At 39.1% G+C, this 18,046-nt stretch overlaps 1 protein-coding gene across 12 annotated transcripts in view; it reads left to right on the top strand.

Moving 5' to 3' along the window:
* The window catches only part of astn1 (astrotactin 1), a 389,228-nt gene that overhangs the window by 82,922 nt on the left and 288,260 nt on the right, over nt 1–18,046 (top strand). For 8 of the 12 annotated variants that reach the window (XM_069511745.1, XM_069511741.1, XM_069511748.1 and 5 more), the window contains exons 3-5: nt 8,980–9,236; nt 9,660–9,802; nt 14,464–14,613. In XM_069511745.1, coding sequence (XP_069367846.1) covers nt 8,980–9,236; nt 9,660–9,802; nt 14,464–14,613 — 550 coding nt within the window. The remainder of the gene's footprint in view (nt 1–8,979; nt 9,237–9,659; nt 9,803–14,463; nt 14,614–18,046) is intronic. The other 4 variants (XM_069511743.1, XM_069511752.1, XM_069511753.1 and 1 more) reach the window with 1 other exon arrangement.

Genomic DNA, 18,046 nt, shown 5'->3' with positions numbered 1-18,046 from the left:
TGTGCTGCTGAATCTCTGATCCTGACAACACAGCACCGCGGGTTGGTTTTTCAACAAAAACAAAACAACAAAATGAAGATCCCTGTTTCAATAGAAAAATGTTTTCTTTCTTTAAAAACTGCACTCATACCAGCAATGGATCCAATTACACAAGGAATGTGTAATCTTCAACTGACACCGAAGCTGTGTGAGCATTTAGGGTCAGTCTTACCTGGTGAAAGAGAAGTTAGATTTAACATCCACAAATTGACTTATAACTTTTATTGCTCTATTGATTGCATTCAAGATCATCATTTCTGATGCCATTTATTTTTCAATTTTAAAAGTATAAAGAATATACAAGATTCATGTATTACACAAACCATTTATCAAGCAATCTTTTTAAAGGTCCAGTGTGTAAGATTTAGGTGAGAGGGAACTATTGGCAGAAATCTAATGTAGAATAATCCTCATGATGTTTTCACTAGTTCGTTTCATCTAAATTGTATGAATTGTAGTTTTCTTTACCCCAGAAAAGATCCTTTATATTTAAATACTTTATATTGACATTGAGGGGACCCTCTCTACAGAGGCTGCCATGTTTTTTACATTAGTCCAGACTGGACAAACTAAACACCTTCTGAGTTTTTATGACAACTGAAGCTACCACAGGTTCTTTTTCATGTTTGGGAGGAGAGGGTGAGGTGAGGGGTGTTCAGCTGCAACATGACATTTCAACAATAGATATCACAAAATTCTACACACCTTCTGTACCTTTAAAGGGAAAACATCAACAGTACATAATAGTAAGAACATTATATACAATTATATACAAATCACAAGAGAGCAGCGGGGATTAAATATTATTAACATTTTATTAGTCAATCATATGCTCTCACTGTCAGTAACAGTTCCTGTGTGTCAGTCCAAGACAGGAAATCCATCATCTTAGTTTAGACTGTTCACCGATATGGAGCTAAAATACTCAAGTGGACTTCAAACACCATTTTAAAGCAAAATGTATTAATATGGATGTAGCCTTAGACAATTAGCATTTGTGGATAAAATGTGTTTCTATCATAGTATGTGAAATGTACTGAATAGATTATTCATTCTGCAATGAGGTCCAACATGTCCAAAAGAGTCAGGCAATAGCAGCAAAAAGGAGGATAGGACATCATGAGTTACATGTTATTTGGCACCTCAACAACAGGGGTCACAAATGAAACGTTTGAAAACAGGAAGCAATCATGACAGGCCGAGCTCACCAAAATATCTGATCCACATCACAGTGAATGGCAAAAAGTAAGAGGGAGCAGGCTTTAGGTGAGCTACGTGGGTCAGTATTTTTAAATGCACATGCAAAGCTCTCATTCGTTGACTCTTTTCTCCTTCTGGCCAAAATAGATTCCAATGGGCTCAATTATTAAAATGGAGCTTGCTTGTCGTGGACCTGAGCAGGACCACAAAAGCTTTCAATGGCCATTACAGCAGCTTGCGAGTTGGTTTACATTAGAGCATCAACAAGGGTGGATATAAAACATAGTTTAATGTTTGTTGGCTGGAAACATAACTCTAAGTGACTGGACTGCTTACAGCTGTTTTTTACTCCTGTTTCCTTTTCTTTCACAGGATGATGTATGGGAGCTTCCCTGTTAATTGAGCAAACTAAAGGTTACCTCTGCTCTGACAGCACCTTTCTTTTACCTGCAGCAACCTGGAACAGATATTAGACAGTCTACTTGAAAATAACAACAGTTATGCTGTCATCCTAATTGTTAAATGTTGTGGATAGAGCAGGGTTGGATAACCAGGAAGTCGCAGGACTAAACTGCCAGTATGTTTGTGTTTTCTTTAATTTTTAATCCTTTTTCTTTTCACTCTTGTGTCTGTTTTGTGCCTCAAGCTGAGTCTCAGTGAGCGCACAGGAGAAGCCAGTCAGACACGATATGGCATCAGCATCAAATAATTTCCGCTCCGTGTTGGGATTTTAGCGAGAAGGCCAGTGTCTTATAAAGGCGACGGCATGCTTTTAATAAATCAGACTTGCACAGGGGCTGTAATGTTACATGCCGCTTGGCTGATTTATTGTCCCTTTGCAAATGTACAGGCCACCACACTGCCATCACCCAGACTAAAAAAGAACCATGGACTTTTAGCCTCAATTTAATTTCCTTTACAGACAAGCCTGACTGAAAGGGCTGGAGAAAAATGAAATAATAAAAACACAAAATGCAGAGGCAGCTGTGGCGGGTGTGTCAGTGCCAATGTTACTTGTACTTTCATTCATGTTCAAGCTGCTGCCATACCTGCTTGGTAATAATTTTCTTCATGGCTGCACACACCACTGAGAAATAAAGGGACATGTTTGTGCTGCAACTTTTATTAAATTCATAAATGTTGAGATTGAAAGCATCAGCCTTGCTCATATTTTATAATTCAATTGCATCTTAGAAAGCGAAATAAACTAGTCCTAGTTCTGCAGGGTAGGGGTCCTATAAAAGAAAATACATTTCTCCTTTTTTTATTTGAGATTTGAAGATTGAAAAAAAGATGGTAAAGTAGTGTAAGTTATGTGTTTTTCCAGTGAGTGAAATGTATTTAAAGTCTGATTAGATTGCATGACATTCTGCTCCTCAGGACAAGGCATCTGAACCAGAAGAGTCAATAATCATCCCGATTCCCCGACTAATCGTAATTGAATATTCGAAGGTTTTGTGCAGAACACCTAAGCCATTATTTTCCTTGCATTCTACCGTATATTTCTAATTTTCACAGTATTTGTTGATACGCTGCGATTTGCCACCTCTCATTCACCGCTACCAAATGAATTAGTCACGTCTGAACAAGCGAAAAAATGAGTTTTGGATTCGTGCAGTGAAACTTTGGGAATGAAAGTCACTTGAGCAGTAAAACATTTGTGCCGATAGAGATTCACAATATGAAAAGTGCACATACATATGCAGGAACCAGCTGCATCTAGGGCATTATGCATGTAGACAGGCAGTGCATCATTAAAGTGAAGTTAGATTTGAAAGGAGGTAATTCAGTATGAAAGAGACAATGATTAAACATAACTGCTATTAATGAGGAATAATTGGGAAATATTTTAAATCACATGTGGGGGCCATTAGAGTACAGACAGCATAGTGTATAGTATTGCAGAATATTGTATGATATTGCATAATGACAAATCATGTTCCTTAAAATTGCATTACACAAGTATTGCAATTTTCACAAGAATTAGAGCTCAATGTATTACCCACTTATGGAAATTAGCTTCAATAAAAACACATGAGAAGAACATGATATGCTACATATAGTCCTAGCAGAAAAAGGAAAGTAATTTTGAAATTCAAGATATTCAATATCTTGAATGAGAAAAACGTGAACCCTGGATTCAGGAATAAGCATAATAACCTGTGCATGAGAGGATTCAGTGCATGAATACTGTCAATTTCCATCATTAATATTGTGTTTTGATATTGAATCCAATCAGTGGCCCCTTGGCTATGATAAGGTTTTATTATATTCAAAGATAGGGACTTCCTTTTGTTATCTTGTAGCTGTAAGATAGTCGAGATCTTTCCGCCTTCTTGCGTCCTAATGCCTCTTAAGTGACAGATTGATAGTTCAGTTCTAATACCATGCCTGTTGTGTCAAACTGAAGAAGGCCGCTTCATCTCTCCTCATTCAGAACTTGCAGGACAGGAGTGTAAGTCATAAGGAGCACTGGAGCCATTATAACATCATCCTCATCCGTTAGTAAGTGGATTATGGGCCTGGAGAGCTGGCATGCTTTGATATGTGGTTTGGTTTTATCGGCTCGATAAGAGGACACAGTCCACTTAGTCCTCACTTTGACTCCAAGTAATGCCTGGCATTAAACTGTGTTTTTTTCCATATCTTCTATACTACCCTGTCTATACATGGGCCCTAATGCAGGTTGATGGGTTTGAATTACATCTGTCACTGAGGTAGATTTGATTGAGAACCATTTGAAGTACTTGACGTTTGACATCTTATTCTAGTTTACTCAGTGTTGAATAATGGTGGCACTAAGCCTTACATCTGCACTTTAACAGTTATATTTATATATTCATGCTCAGTTATCAAATAAGAAAATTCCCATGAAGCTGCTCTTTATTCGACCACATTAAACCTCTTTTCTAACAACACAAATATTTGTTTTTAAAACATGACAAATAAATGTGGGAATATTTTGAGAAAATCAAATAGCATCTTGACTTACACAACTTTAAATTGCACAAGAATCCTGCCTCTCCCATATCCACCCTGTCTGTCTACATCCGATGTGTTTCCAACACATTTTTTTAGACCTTTTTGAATCAACACTGTGTACCGTGTTTCAATCACACCACTGCAACTCATCTACTGCTGGTTGTGTGCTTTGAAGCTCTCGTCAAATTACAACTTAAAACACAGAGCTATGGTTCTGCGGACTGTGGGCGACCACCTTTTGATGCAACCATCATTTGAGATGATCAAAAACATCAGACATCAGAAGAGGGGCCTTGTCTGGAGTGAATGTTAGGAGTGAATGTCACCTTGTATGACAAGAATTGTTGATTGTTGTGAGTTTCATTTACTAAATTTACCAAGTTAAAATGCTCTGGCAACCTCAATCCATCAATCAAATATCATGTGTATAGCCCATATTCAAAAATCACAATTTGCCTCTTCAGGCTTGACAAAATGTGACACCCTCTGTTCTTAAACCTCAACGAAAAGTGAGGAGGAAATCTATTTTAGCTGGGGGGGGGAAACAAAGAAACCTCAGAGAGAAAGTGAGTGATCCGTCTCCCAGGACGGACAGCAGTGTGACAGAGCACATCAACAAAATATTTACTACATTGAAAGGAAATAAGAAATGTATACATGTTTTAAAAGTATTTATAAAAGGAAATGAATCACTTCTCTCTGCCTCTTAATACCTAGCAGATAGCATACAGCAGAGTTACCTTTTACAATGAAGGCAGCAAAATCCTAGTTCAATAAGCTCAAAGAGCCTAAAATGCTTTGTAGAGTTGTCAAGTGTCAAGTTTCAGGGCTCTCCATTTGTCACAGTGGTGTAGAGTAAAACATCCAGTGAAATATTCACTTTGTTCAATTGGTTGCCTTTTATAAGAAGTGAGGAGCATACACTGTGGACCTCAACAATGACTTTCAAGGTGCAGCAAATGTAATCATTACAGGGCAAATTACTGTGGTCTCGTGCATGAAGAGTTCCTGCATAAGTGGCCTGCATCACGGTGTCATCTGTTAATGTCCTTGATTATGCAGATTAGGCAAACAAACTATGCAAATAGAGGGCCACTTTTGCCAAAATTTAAATTGATCGACTGAAACCCCCTTGTTTTATTCAGGCTCCTAACATATTTGCAAAGGGATTTAAAAAAAAAAAAAAAAAAAAAAAATTACAGATTTGAATACACATTTCATTGAATCACGTTTACTTAGCATCTTTTCACAACCCTTCTTGTTTGACTGATATACATTCTTCTTTGCAGGTTTTACTCAACCCTTGGTATTATGATTTTTGTAAGGTTCGTCATTTTGTTGTAAGGATATGGTGTAAGCAAAACATAAATGAAGTATTTGATCACTTCAAGGGTGAGTGTTGTACAGTCAGTAAAGACAAAAACATCTGTCTCCGTCAGGCTGCGAGGAGACATTACCCAGTTCTTTCTGCTCTAATTTTAAATGGACTTGTAATCGTCTGAATGAGATGGATTCATCTCCGGTGGCAAATTGCTGCAGACTTCCTCTCTTTGAGCTGTCACCTTGACATTTTCATAACTCCTTTTGACATATTTTCAATTGCACAGAGTATCTGATTTTGAATTCAGTTCTCATCTGGGTAGCATCCGATTAGGCAGGAGCATGGATGCTGTACATGCAACATTAAATCTCATCTCCCCTGTCACTTTCTGTAAATTATCACATTCTGTGATAATGCAAATAATGGCATTAGAAAAAGAATGACTTAAATCAAACCGTCCAGAAATCTGCTCTGTTGCTTTTATACATTAAAGAGATGTGGTCAGATATCAAACTGACAATAACTGTCTCTTTCCTGTGTCTCTTCAGACTGTGCTTTGACTTGCCTTGGTTTTGATCCATTTGCTCCTCGGTCAGATTCTCTGAGTTTGCTCTCGCCTTTTCCACTGTGTCTTTGACTTTCTCCATCTCGCTGTCTTTTTCTCCACTTCCTGTTTGATTCTGTCTCTGTCCCCCTGCTAACCCTGTCCTCAGGGCAGGCTCAGTGCCCTTCATCTGTCCATCTTATGCCCGTGCCCAGTCCTTTACGCCCGCGGGTGCTGGTGGTGGTGTGGATGCTACTGCATCCTTCAGCTCCCATAATCCGCCTCACATGTCATAAACATCTGAAAGGGAATGAGTAAAATGAAAGTGGTCATGGGAAGTAACCCAGTCATATGGTGTTATGTTTCCATGAACACATCAAGCATTTGGTTGTTTGTTGCAGAATTGTCACAGATTGTTCAGATAGCTCGTCTCCTGCACATGTAAGCAGCTGTATTGTAAAAAGCAGAATTGAACGGGTCAGCGATGCTTGTAATTGATTATCCATGTTGCGTTCTACACTGGTAGCCGTGGCTAATGTCAATTGTTTTCTTCTGGAAAGGGGTCATGTGATAGGAGCCTGACTAATCAGCAAAGCCTACGTTATGAAAAACCCAATCAGCAAGTGGTTGCAAGTGTTTACATCTCTGTTGACAAAAATCTCAGAAACTAAAAATGGATGGATGGCAGGCGTATCCGTAGTGGAATTAATTTAGTAGTGTGGATTTAGCCTTAAAGCTCTGTGGAGGGACACCCACCACTTTCTAAATGATACATCCAGTTCATAGCAACTTTTGACTTAGTTTTGCTAGTCATTACAACTCACCAAGTTCATTAGTTATCTAAAAACGTGGTGATTTTGCTAATGTCGAATGGGGGAAGGAAAAGCAAGGGCTGTTAAGAGTTGAGAATTTTGGTCAAATATTGCAGAGTTGTGCCTCTTTGGGCTTAAACATGTTTAAATGAAATCTCCTCAGATGTTTAGAGAGGACACGTTTCTCACACAGGAGTATGCAAGACTAACCCAGGGCTTTGTGGGCTGGTGTCAGTGGAACTGCCTCCAAGTAAACAATGGAACAAACCAATGAGCTGTTGATAGATTCCTGCAGGACACCAAACACCACCCACCCACACCAGTAAACATTCAGGGTGAGGACATTGAGACTGTAAACTGGACAGACAGTTATGATACACAATACTAGAAAGGCCAGAGCAGACTTCATCTGCTGAGGAAGCGCAGGTCTGTCGGGTTGTGGGGCGACTCTCCTTAAGACCTTTTATGACTCTGTGGTGACACCAGCCATTTGTTATGGAGTGGTCTGTTGGGGCTGCGGTATCTCAACAGCAGACAGGAAAAGACTGATTGAAATGGTCAAGAGGGCAGACTCTGTCCTGCAATGCCCCCTGGATACAGTGGAGGTGGAGGGAGAGATGGCCAAGTCCTCTTCTACTCTGACAGCACTGGGCAGCTCCTTCAGTGATCCCGGCAGCTCCACCTGCAGGGTTCAAAGGATTAATACCACAAGACTTTCTCTCGCTGTCCCCACACCAGACACTCCGCCAACACCAGTAGACAATATGAAGGTGGTGGGGTTGATACCCTCATTTCTCATTAGAAATAGATCCGTATGAATGATACATGCTATAAAATGTACTTTGGTTCCATGTTTTCTTGCATTAGTATGGTAATAAGTTGTATACTTTGTTGTAAAGACATAATACACAATTGTTTAGGCTACACAAACATAACAGTGGCTTGGCAGTGGCTCAGAAAGCCATATTTACCGAAACAATGATAATAAAACAGCAATTGCTGATCTTGTTATTGACTCACTAAGTAGGCGTTGATCTGATAGCAAGCATACACAAAGCACACAAGCATAAAACCGCAACAGCTAAGCACTGGGAGTTGTGAAAGCCAGATTATCAAACATACTGTATCTTGATAAGAGCACCGACCACTGACATAGTAGTCACAGTCAAAGCAAGGACATTGATTAAAATCAAGTTTTCATCATTGTTAATATGTCCATGTGCTGTTTTTATATAGGATACAAGATCTTTATAAGATATCACATTGCCTTGTCCGTCTTTACTGTCAACCATAGAAGTAAACAGTACGTAAGGAATTGATACAGGTTACTTATTTGGAGGAGAAGATAAATGTGATTGGTAAAATGACTTCAAAATGTGATTTCTAAAGGGCAGTGTGTAACTTTCACCTACTTTATTTGTCATTAGAAATTATTCATTTGATGAGGTAATCTGTTTGCTTCTTTACAATCTTTTTGTTGTACTGTTTCTTTCTTTTTACCTGAGCCATGTGTCCCCAAATTTCAGCAAATACTGCCAAAATGTAATCATAATCACCAACAACGAGGGGGTTCCCAAAGTGGGTGCAGATTATGTGGAAAATCAAACAAAACAACCTCTACACCAAACTGCACAAATTGTCCCAGAGTTGAGAAGTTCTACTTCTACGATTTGACATTGATGTCATCACTGTTAGTGTGGATACATTTTGTTTAATGATAGCTAATCACAGGGCATGTGTAGCTTGCTATGGCTGTTGGCCCTTGCACACACTCCCCATTGCCTAAATTACTAGCAATCAATCAACAGCTATATTTTGCACTTCCCTGTGCTTTGCTTCAAGGTTAAATGGCTGCACAGGAGCATGGCAGCGACTGTCATTTAAAAACACTGTAGGTGTTATTCACTAAATTGCATCTGAAATGTTTTTCAAATGATACTGCCGCCATCATGACTGTGACTTTGATTCGCATTCTACTTGGCATGAGTCTCTGACTCTGTTCTCGCCTTTGAAGCTCTCTCCTTTTTCTCTATCTCTCTCTCTCTCTGTGTCTGCTTCAAATGCCACCCTCCTTCCCTCAGGGCGGGATGATCGCCCTTCTGCTGTCCATCCTGTGTCTGGTCCTGATCCTCTACACCCGCAGGCGCTGGTGTAAACGCCGCCGCATCCCTCAGCCCCAGAAGAGTGCCAGTGCTGAGGCAGCTAATGAGATCCACTACATCCCCTCAGTGCTCATGGGAGGCCAGGCCCGGGAAAGCTTGAGGAACTCCCGGGGTCAGGGGCCAAACTCCAGCGGCACTCTCAGCATCCGGGAGACACCGATTCTCGATGGGTACAAGTAGGGTTTGAGTGGATGAATGAATGTGAAATGGTTAAACTGAAAGAGCACACAAAGTACCTTGACGTAACCAGATTGTTAGATGAATAACCGGTGGAAGTTGTTTCAAATTTTATGTGTAAAATCCAATATCCAGAAAGTATTTTACTGCTATTATAATGTAGTAATATGGAGTTAACTGAGGCTTAAAAATACTTAAAGTATTGTTTTGCTATGCAATACAGAACCACTCAACATCTGGCAGAAGCTGCATGTTCAGCAGAGGGAAGCGACGCCAATGCTAGCGCTTGTTCTGCTCAGTACATTCTGTCCCAAATTTGAATGTTGAATGCCCCATCAAGCACATTAGCTATTTGTGAGCTTTTTTCTGATTTAGATGAGTCAAAATGATATGACAATAATTGATATCTACCTCATCCGTAGGTATGAGTACGACATCACTGACCTACGTCACCATCTGCAGCGGGAATGCATGAACGGTGGTGAGGAATTTGCCAGCCAAGTAACCCGCACCCTGGACTCCCTCCAGGGCTGTAATGACAAGAACAATATGGACCTTACACCTGGTGAGTTGACTAATGTACAGTAAGGTCAGAAAACGTACACATGAAAAACATTAAACACAACCTTAAAGCTCAATTGAACAATATTTTTTAGATGAATACTAGGTTTCACCTTCCGTTTTCTTTTCTGTGATTGTAGCCTTGTGGTGGGACCGAACACACTTTGATTTTGTTTTCCTTTGTTCCTTTGTCACCATCCAAACTGTCCTGTTCAATCCGGTGTTCATTTTCCTCTTGAATCCACGTCCAGGGAGGGAGGATCTTAATAATATCAGCAGCTGTGGTCAGAGGAACATCATGCTGCTCACAGATGCTCTGCTAATCTTTACCCTCACCATGCTTAACAATTGCCTCCCTTATATCCTCAGTCAGCTGTCTACTTTTCTTCCTCTCACCACTGTTCTGTGTAGCCAACACAATAACAAACTCCACAATGAGGCTGAATGACCAAATTTATTATATTTTAACCCAGAGTGTCTTGATACAGACACATCAGTAATGTGATTAAAGCCATTTGTATGTTGTCAGTCTGAGAGATGATTTAATTATAGATACAAATATGGCTAAATGCATCATTTGCTAAATGTTTGTTTAGTTGTTACCCCTCTAACTTACAATAGGCCACTTGTAGGTTAGGATTCAGCAACATTAAGTGCCTCTGTTATTGTGCCCATTAAACTTTTCTGATCATTTTAAATTAGAAACTAACTTGACTGTGTGGCAGAAGCTTCAGTTTATGTAATTCATATGCATATTGTTTTTTTCCCTCCTTGGCAGCTATAACATTTCTTAATAAAAACTCAGTAATAAGACAGTTTGTCCAAAGGTTACATTTACATTAGAATATAAGAAAACATATTTAGAAGAAAACTATATAATTACACTGACACAACTGCAATGATTTTAATAATCAGCATGAAACTCTGAAAACTAATTGGAAATTTAATAAGAACATGTTTTTTCTTCTCATATAGGTGAGGAGTGAATGGATGTAGACGCAGTGATAAGACTAAAGTGCTATCCCTCTAAAAATAAACACAAATTACAAATTATGGTCTGTTCACCTTTTTTCCACAGTGCAAATATCCAAACTGTAGTTATTCTTTCATGGAGTTTATTCACAACACTTGAAATAATCAAAAGGTTGCACATGCTGGCCAAGAATTATGTTTCAGAGAAGATATTTTTCAAAATGAGTGGACTTCAAAGTTGAGCACCACACCCATGTGGATTTGCCCAATGAAGAACAACATTTTTGATTCAGGTTTACTGCCTGAAATCTTAATAGCAACACATTCTATGCTCCGGTTTACCAAGAGATAGGTTATGGTGACAGCCCTGTCACACAGTGCTCTTAGAAAACCCAAACAGCCCCTCCCCAGATGTGATGGAAGCAGATATATCCTGTGCATTTTGCATTTAAGATGTTTATTGGGATAGACAAGAGGAACAGACAATGCTGGTAGCAGGCCCTGCACAGAATATCAAACAGTTGATGAGGTCACTCAGAAAATGGAATTTACACAAAATAACATATAAATCAGGGAATTGTTGCTGTCACCCTTCTTCTTTAAAGGTACAGTGTAGAATTTAGTGATATCTAGTGAAATTGCATGTTGCAGCTGAACACCCCTCACCTCACCCTCCCCTTCCAAAAATGAAAGAGAACATGTGGTAGCCTTTAATTGTCATAAAAACTCAAAAGGTGTTTAGTTTGTCTAGTCTGGACTAATGTAAAAACATGGCAGCCTCCATAGAGAGGGTCCCCTCGATGTAAATATAAAGTATTTAAATATAAAGGGGCTTTCCTGAGGTAAAGAAAACTACAATTCATACAATTTAGATGAAACAAACTAGTGAAAACATCATGAGGATTATTCTACATTCAATTTATGCCAATAGATTCCTTTCACCTAAATCTTACACACTGGACCTTTAAGATTACCTAAAATATAATATATTAACTCATGCCTGTTTTCACTTGCTTGGACTTTTGAACAAATTTCCACCTCACCTCCAGGACGTGCTGCAAAATTTATAAACCAATTCAGATGCTGCAAAACGGATGTCGGTCGTCCTCCATTTTATTTTTTACTTCTTAAGTCATGTTTACTCATGCACATTTTCCACACTTCAGCTCAGGAGATGGCGGTACCTAAAAGTTGTTATCCAACCATTAAAACACAGAGGAAGAAAAAGAAGATCCCAAGTCTCTGGAGTCACCACTGTGAAATTGTTTACTACAAATGGCCAGTTTGAGGTTTTACATTCTGGCCAAATCATAGTGTGTGCATTCTGATCATTATAATATACAAAATAGGTAACATCTGTAATTTAATTCTGTAAATATGTCCATTTTTAAAATTGGTTTTGAGTTGAAAATCCTTTAGTGTGCACCAGGCATTACATCGCCATGTCTCAGCTTCTATTTGAATATTTTTTACACAAATCTAAAGAGAATTCTGTGGGAGATACACATGTATTTAACACAAAGAGCCCAAGGTTTAGTGATTCATAAGTAGTTTGACCCACGCTTCAAACTGTATCTCAGGGGGCTGTGTTGTTTCAGTGCAAGTTCATGTACGGAAAAACTTATAATTGGTGCTGAGTTGATTGAGAGCTGAAAGTTGCACCGAGCTGGAGATGTCAGTGAAAGTGAGGAGTAAAGAGGTCACTATGCAAGTAAGGGAAATAGACATAAGGCCAGAAAAAGCTAAAATATTATCTGACAGTATCAAAGATTTTTATTTAATTTTTTTCAACAACAGATTAAGTCTTAAGAGGAAATTCACTTTGTCAGCATGCTCTAAATGAGCTTAGACTAATAACATGATTGCAGTAATCACAGTAAAACATAAATGTTTGTGCAAAATTTCACGGCCATCTTATCAATACGACGTGAAACCATTTAAATGGACTTCATGGTGGCCCTACAAGAGATGTGAGGGTTCATCCTCTGGGGATCATAGATATCCACCAAAGATGTCAAAATAACTTAACAAAAAGAGTGTCAGTCTAGTGATGGTGCTAGATGAAAAGGTCAGTGCATCAACAAAGTCAGCTTTCATTCATTCTCTTCATCAGTCAAATCATCACAACATGCCTGCATTTATTATCACCCAGTCAATGTAATGTGTCCTAATGAGAAATTCTCCAGACTACAAAGACAGAGATCGGAGAGAGAGACATGGGATGTCTACTCTCAAACTAATGTTAACAATGACCTTTATAGGTTGCTGCATGGTCGATCAATAAATACATTATCAGGCGTCATCAAATGCATCAGGGGCGTACAGACACTAACAGCACGAACAGCACTGAATCATAAATAAATTACAGGTTAGTGGTTGTTTTTAGCTTTTTCAGACAAACAATGATTAATATGGGGAGAAGATAACTGTCACACACACAAACATTCTCTTTCTCTCACACACATTGACCTGTTAGGAAGCAAATTCAAAGCGAAGTGACTGTGAAGCTAATATGTGATCTGAGAGCATGAGAGGAAAAAGAACAGCCTTGATACGCATTTACTTTGGACAGTAATATGCACAAGTGTGACGTCAGCGAGAGGCGAAAAATGTTTATGGAAAAATGATGCTGAAAGCTTTATGTGAGTTACGTGCTGATTGTTGATCACTCACACCACCCAACCACCAAGAATACATGTTCAACAACCAGCAGCGCTCTCTCCCACGCACACACACATCCATCACTCAATGCATCCATCACATCACAACGGTGACCCTGTAGGTCTCAGTATATACTGTCCTTTTTATGGCCTAATGCATCCACAATAATGGTCTGGATGCAGAGAGATGTGCGACAGACGTTGGTTACTATGTTGTAGGTTGTGTGACAGAAGGGGGGAAGGTGGACCCACTAGCTATGTTTCCTTCAGTAATTTATAATTTACAGCATACAAATCTAAATAATTGTGTTTAGTAAGTGTTCTGCATCGATTTATGAACTAATAATTATTATTCTGACAAAATCTGTTATACTGTATGACAGGCTTCACCTATAGGCCAATACATCCATGACGGTAGCAGGACTTATGTTAATTAACATTAACAATTAGCTCATTGTGAATCTTTTAACTCTGTTTGCAGTTTTTGCTGTGGTGTTTTAGTCTTATAGTATCTCATTGTCTTATTGTATCTTACAATGTCCCCCACTTTGCTGAATTTTCAAGGCAATGAATCCTCTCCCTTACAAAATACCTGCAGACTAAAATGAGTAGGGTGTAAGGAGTTCATTACAAGAATCCTGTTTTTTTTTTTTTTTTGATTCTCTGTGTAACGTCATCTCTTAATATTAAAAAGCAATGATTTCATCCAGTGAGACTTAAAGGCTTTCTGAATATTCCCTTTATGACTTTTAATTTCATGCCAGCTTTTCTCACTCTTTAATTTTGGCTGTTTGACTTCCCCCGTAAACAACATGCTGGATTGCTTTCCGTAGCATTACTGTACTCTATGCTTGCTACGCTGAGGTTATAAAACCTCTTACATCAAGCCAAGAACAAGACATTTGCTCCCTAAGTGGCTGCTGTGTCAATTTTGAGAGAAAGCTTTCAGTCAGCAAAGTTTGTGTCTTTACTAGTGTTCCGATATCTTTTTTTATTTTCTAGTGTTTCTAATTAAATTCCTCTTCTTCCACAGTGAGCGATAACACCAAGCTGGCTCTGATGAACAAATACAAGGACAACATCATCGCCACGAGTCCCATCGACACCAACCACCAGCAGAACACCTTGCTTCCACACAACACCTCCACCAGCCAGCGCAAACGTCTTTCCAGCAACACCCGCGGTGAGTCACTCCCTCCCACAGATTTACCCTCTGACAGAGAAAAGAAGAAAATAGATCACATTTAACACCACCGAGCCATGAGTCTGTCGATACCAGCAGCAACATGCAGTGCCTTGCGTCGTTGCATTGTTCTCTGTTTTTTTTTTTTTTTTACATCTAACTGCATTGCTGACTGCCAGGTAAAGGGCGGTTACACCTGCAGACTCTATTTAAACATAGATGACGAGTCTCTACTTCCTCCCACTGTTCCCGAATGAAGCCAGAATCTTGTTGATGACGCCATTTGGAGCCAATGATGTTTCATCCTGTTTTTACAACATCGAATGATTATTCAATACCAAAGTTATGAGAAACATGGAGACTTCAGTGTGATAAGAACCACCTGAATTATAAAAATAATACTTTTTTTAGTTTGGCACATTTCCCATCTGCCAACATAGAGGGGGCGGGTGTTTTGACCTTTAGAGATCTGCTGCAGCCAGCCAACACTTAAAATGATACCAAACACTATTTGCATGGTGTGATTTAAGACCAGACAATGTTAGCACATCACCCCGACTTATCAACCACAAACTACTCTTACAAAACCCTCCATGTCCTAGCCCCATGTCCTCATCCAAACCTACACTCCGCTCAGAAGGCTACGATCTTTTGGAGACAGAGCCTTCAGTGTCGCAGCCCCCACCCTCTGGAACTCTCTCCCTGCCGAAATACGCAACAATGAATCTGTCCAAATCTTCAAATAAGTCAACAAGCTCCACCTCTTCACTAAGGCCTTTGTTCTCAGTTAATGCTCCACCATGCTTCTAAATTTGATCCTGTTTTGTATAACTCATTTTTCTTTTCTCTTCTGTCTTGTCCTCCCAAACTTTTGCAAAGCGTCCTTGAGTCCTGTGAAAGGCGCTGTATAAATTCAAGCCATAATAATAATAATAATTATTATTAAATGGGTAAATCGAGTACTGAAATCATAGAAAGGGGTTGACAGCTGTTGACAACATCAGCCCCCCCCCCAACCAGTTCTGGTGGTAGCTTGTTCAAAAGTGCCTGTGAGGCTGTTGGAATTTAAATGGTATCATACTGTTTGGTCCTCCTAAAGAAAAACAGGATAAATAAAATCAAACTTTGTAATTTTTGGTAATTAGGATTAGAATTTGAAACCCACTTTGACTTTTAGTTTTCTATGGCCATTGCCTCGAAGACTTGGTGCCAATTCAGTCCACGGTACACTCACACACATATAACTCGTGCTCACTATATAGAGCCCTATATACTTTTTTTTCATTTAATAAAAATGAGTCATCAAATTATTAGGTTCCTCTTGCAGCGACATTGATCGATGCCCAGCATATTTTTATCACCAAATATTTATCTCACATCACTCTATAACGAAGACACGGTGAGTCACTGAATCCCACCACACAGGTTTAATCATTGACAATATTATGAATGCCCTTTGGGAAACTCCCAAGGAGCTTGGGCCTTTCTGTACACTTATTGGACAAAAGTTATCAATAATACAATAAAGATCACAAAGTTGTATAATAAACTTTGTTCAGGATACACAAGGTCTTTGCAGCATTCTGATGATTAACCCTGTGTTATAATCCACAGTAACCCAAAAGAGCATAGTGTGAATGTGGAGTGAACGTCATCAGTTAATCATTCTGAACAGGGCTGTATGGCACCTCTACCTTACACTGTTATTAAAAAGGTGGACATATAGTCCAACAAATTAGCTTTTAATTATTATTATTGTTGTTGTTTATTTGCATTGGTGCAGCGTAAACAATGATGCCATGTAATTAAGTACATTTACTCGATTACTGTACACACATTTGAGGGACTACATAACTTGAGCGTTGCAATTTCATGTTACTTTATACATCTACTCCATTAGATCTCAGAGGTAAATGTACTTTTAACTCCATTGTTATTTTCTATCTAGCTATAGTTGCTAACTACTTTACAAATTAAGATTATTGCATAGAAAACACAAGAGACAACAATAAAATCCAGATTTTACATTAATGCATGTATAATCATAACACGTAGTATACAGAGTGCCTTCACTGTGAAGATGGCCAAGTTAATATCTAGCCAGCATCATTGGAAAGTTAAGTTTGAATTAAGTTTAAAAAGTAATGTTAGCATACGTTTCGATAGATTAATGTGGCTGCTAACAACATCTCACAAATTAAGCCTGATTGAGCTGATCAAACTTCATACAGGCATGTTGCCAATCTTACTAACTGATAAACAAGCAACCACCCTTTACCATTTGTGACCTAGAATGTTCAAAAGTGAAGGAAACTTCATCCCTGTCGCTGTGCAGTCAATGCTTCTGCACTAAATCTTTAATGACTCTGGCGCTAAAGGTTACAGTGTTTCACATCAGAAGAACATCTGTGTTTGGCTGTTAAAAGAGAAATTGTGTCCCGTTTTGATGAGCTGCTGTGGTTCCTTTCATGCTGTATGAATGGTTCCATGTGATGCAGCAGTCAGTTTTCAAGAGAGACTGGATTTTTAAAATGTGCAAGCAGCGAGTGTATGCTGTACGCTAATGAGACAGGAGAGGGGGGGTTGACTCAAACTTTAAAAAATCGGTAAAATAAGTGAGTAAACCGCAGTAAAAACCACCGAGCATAAACACAATTTTATACTTGAAAAGGCATGTATGCGTTAACCCCCCACTACACCCCTGATCCTAAAGTACTTTTTGTTCTTGAATTTATTTGTACTCCCTGCCGCTGAACTCACATTGTGATAGTGGAGGAGTTGTAACGTGCGATCGGAGACTTTGGAACAAAGGACAATAAAAGAGAGAGTTTACTCTTCATGAAATGGAGGAAAATAGCCCATCATGATAAACACAAGAAAAAGAAGCCGGCGACATTTCCAAAATGTCATTTTGGAAATCTTTTGTTGACCTCGGACCATAATTCACTTTCCTCTACACTTGGTTGCATGGGTGCTTTATTTTCAGCCCAATTAAAAACAGTTCTATAGCTCTAGTGGCTGTGGAGAAACTGCAGAAGTAAACTTTTCTAGCAGATGAAGAGATGGAGAGAGAGAGAGAGAGAGAGAGAGAACATTGTGCACATTCGACGTGTCTCAGGTCTACACTGTCAACAAAGAAGTTAATAGGATTGTGATAAAACTGCCAACAGGAACAGAAGCTGTGTATTCTACCATTCATTTATTATAATTCTATCTCATTAATGATTGGTAGAATGGCGACATGATTCCCAGAACATAGTGCTTTCTCTCTGTCATGCTCTCTGACCTTCACTGGTTCATTGCATACCTGCAACCACCATGGCACTGATGAATGCTTGAAACACAGAAACAGAGCAGAGGAAAACAACATTCACCAAACCCTTTTATCAATAATAGAGGCTGAGAACAAAGAGTGAATGCCCCGAACACCTCA

The sequence above is a fragment of the Paralichthys olivaceus genome, chromosome 16 (assembly GCF_024713975.1).
Source record: "Paralichthys olivaceus isolate ysfri-2021 chromosome 16, ASM2471397v2, whole genome shotgun sequence".
NCBI classification, from domain to species: domain Eukaryota; kingdom Metazoa; phylum Chordata; class Actinopteri; order Pleuronectiformes; family Paralichthyidae; genus Paralichthys; species Paralichthys olivaceus.
This window is presented reverse-complemented; position numbering and strand designations above follow the sequence as displayed.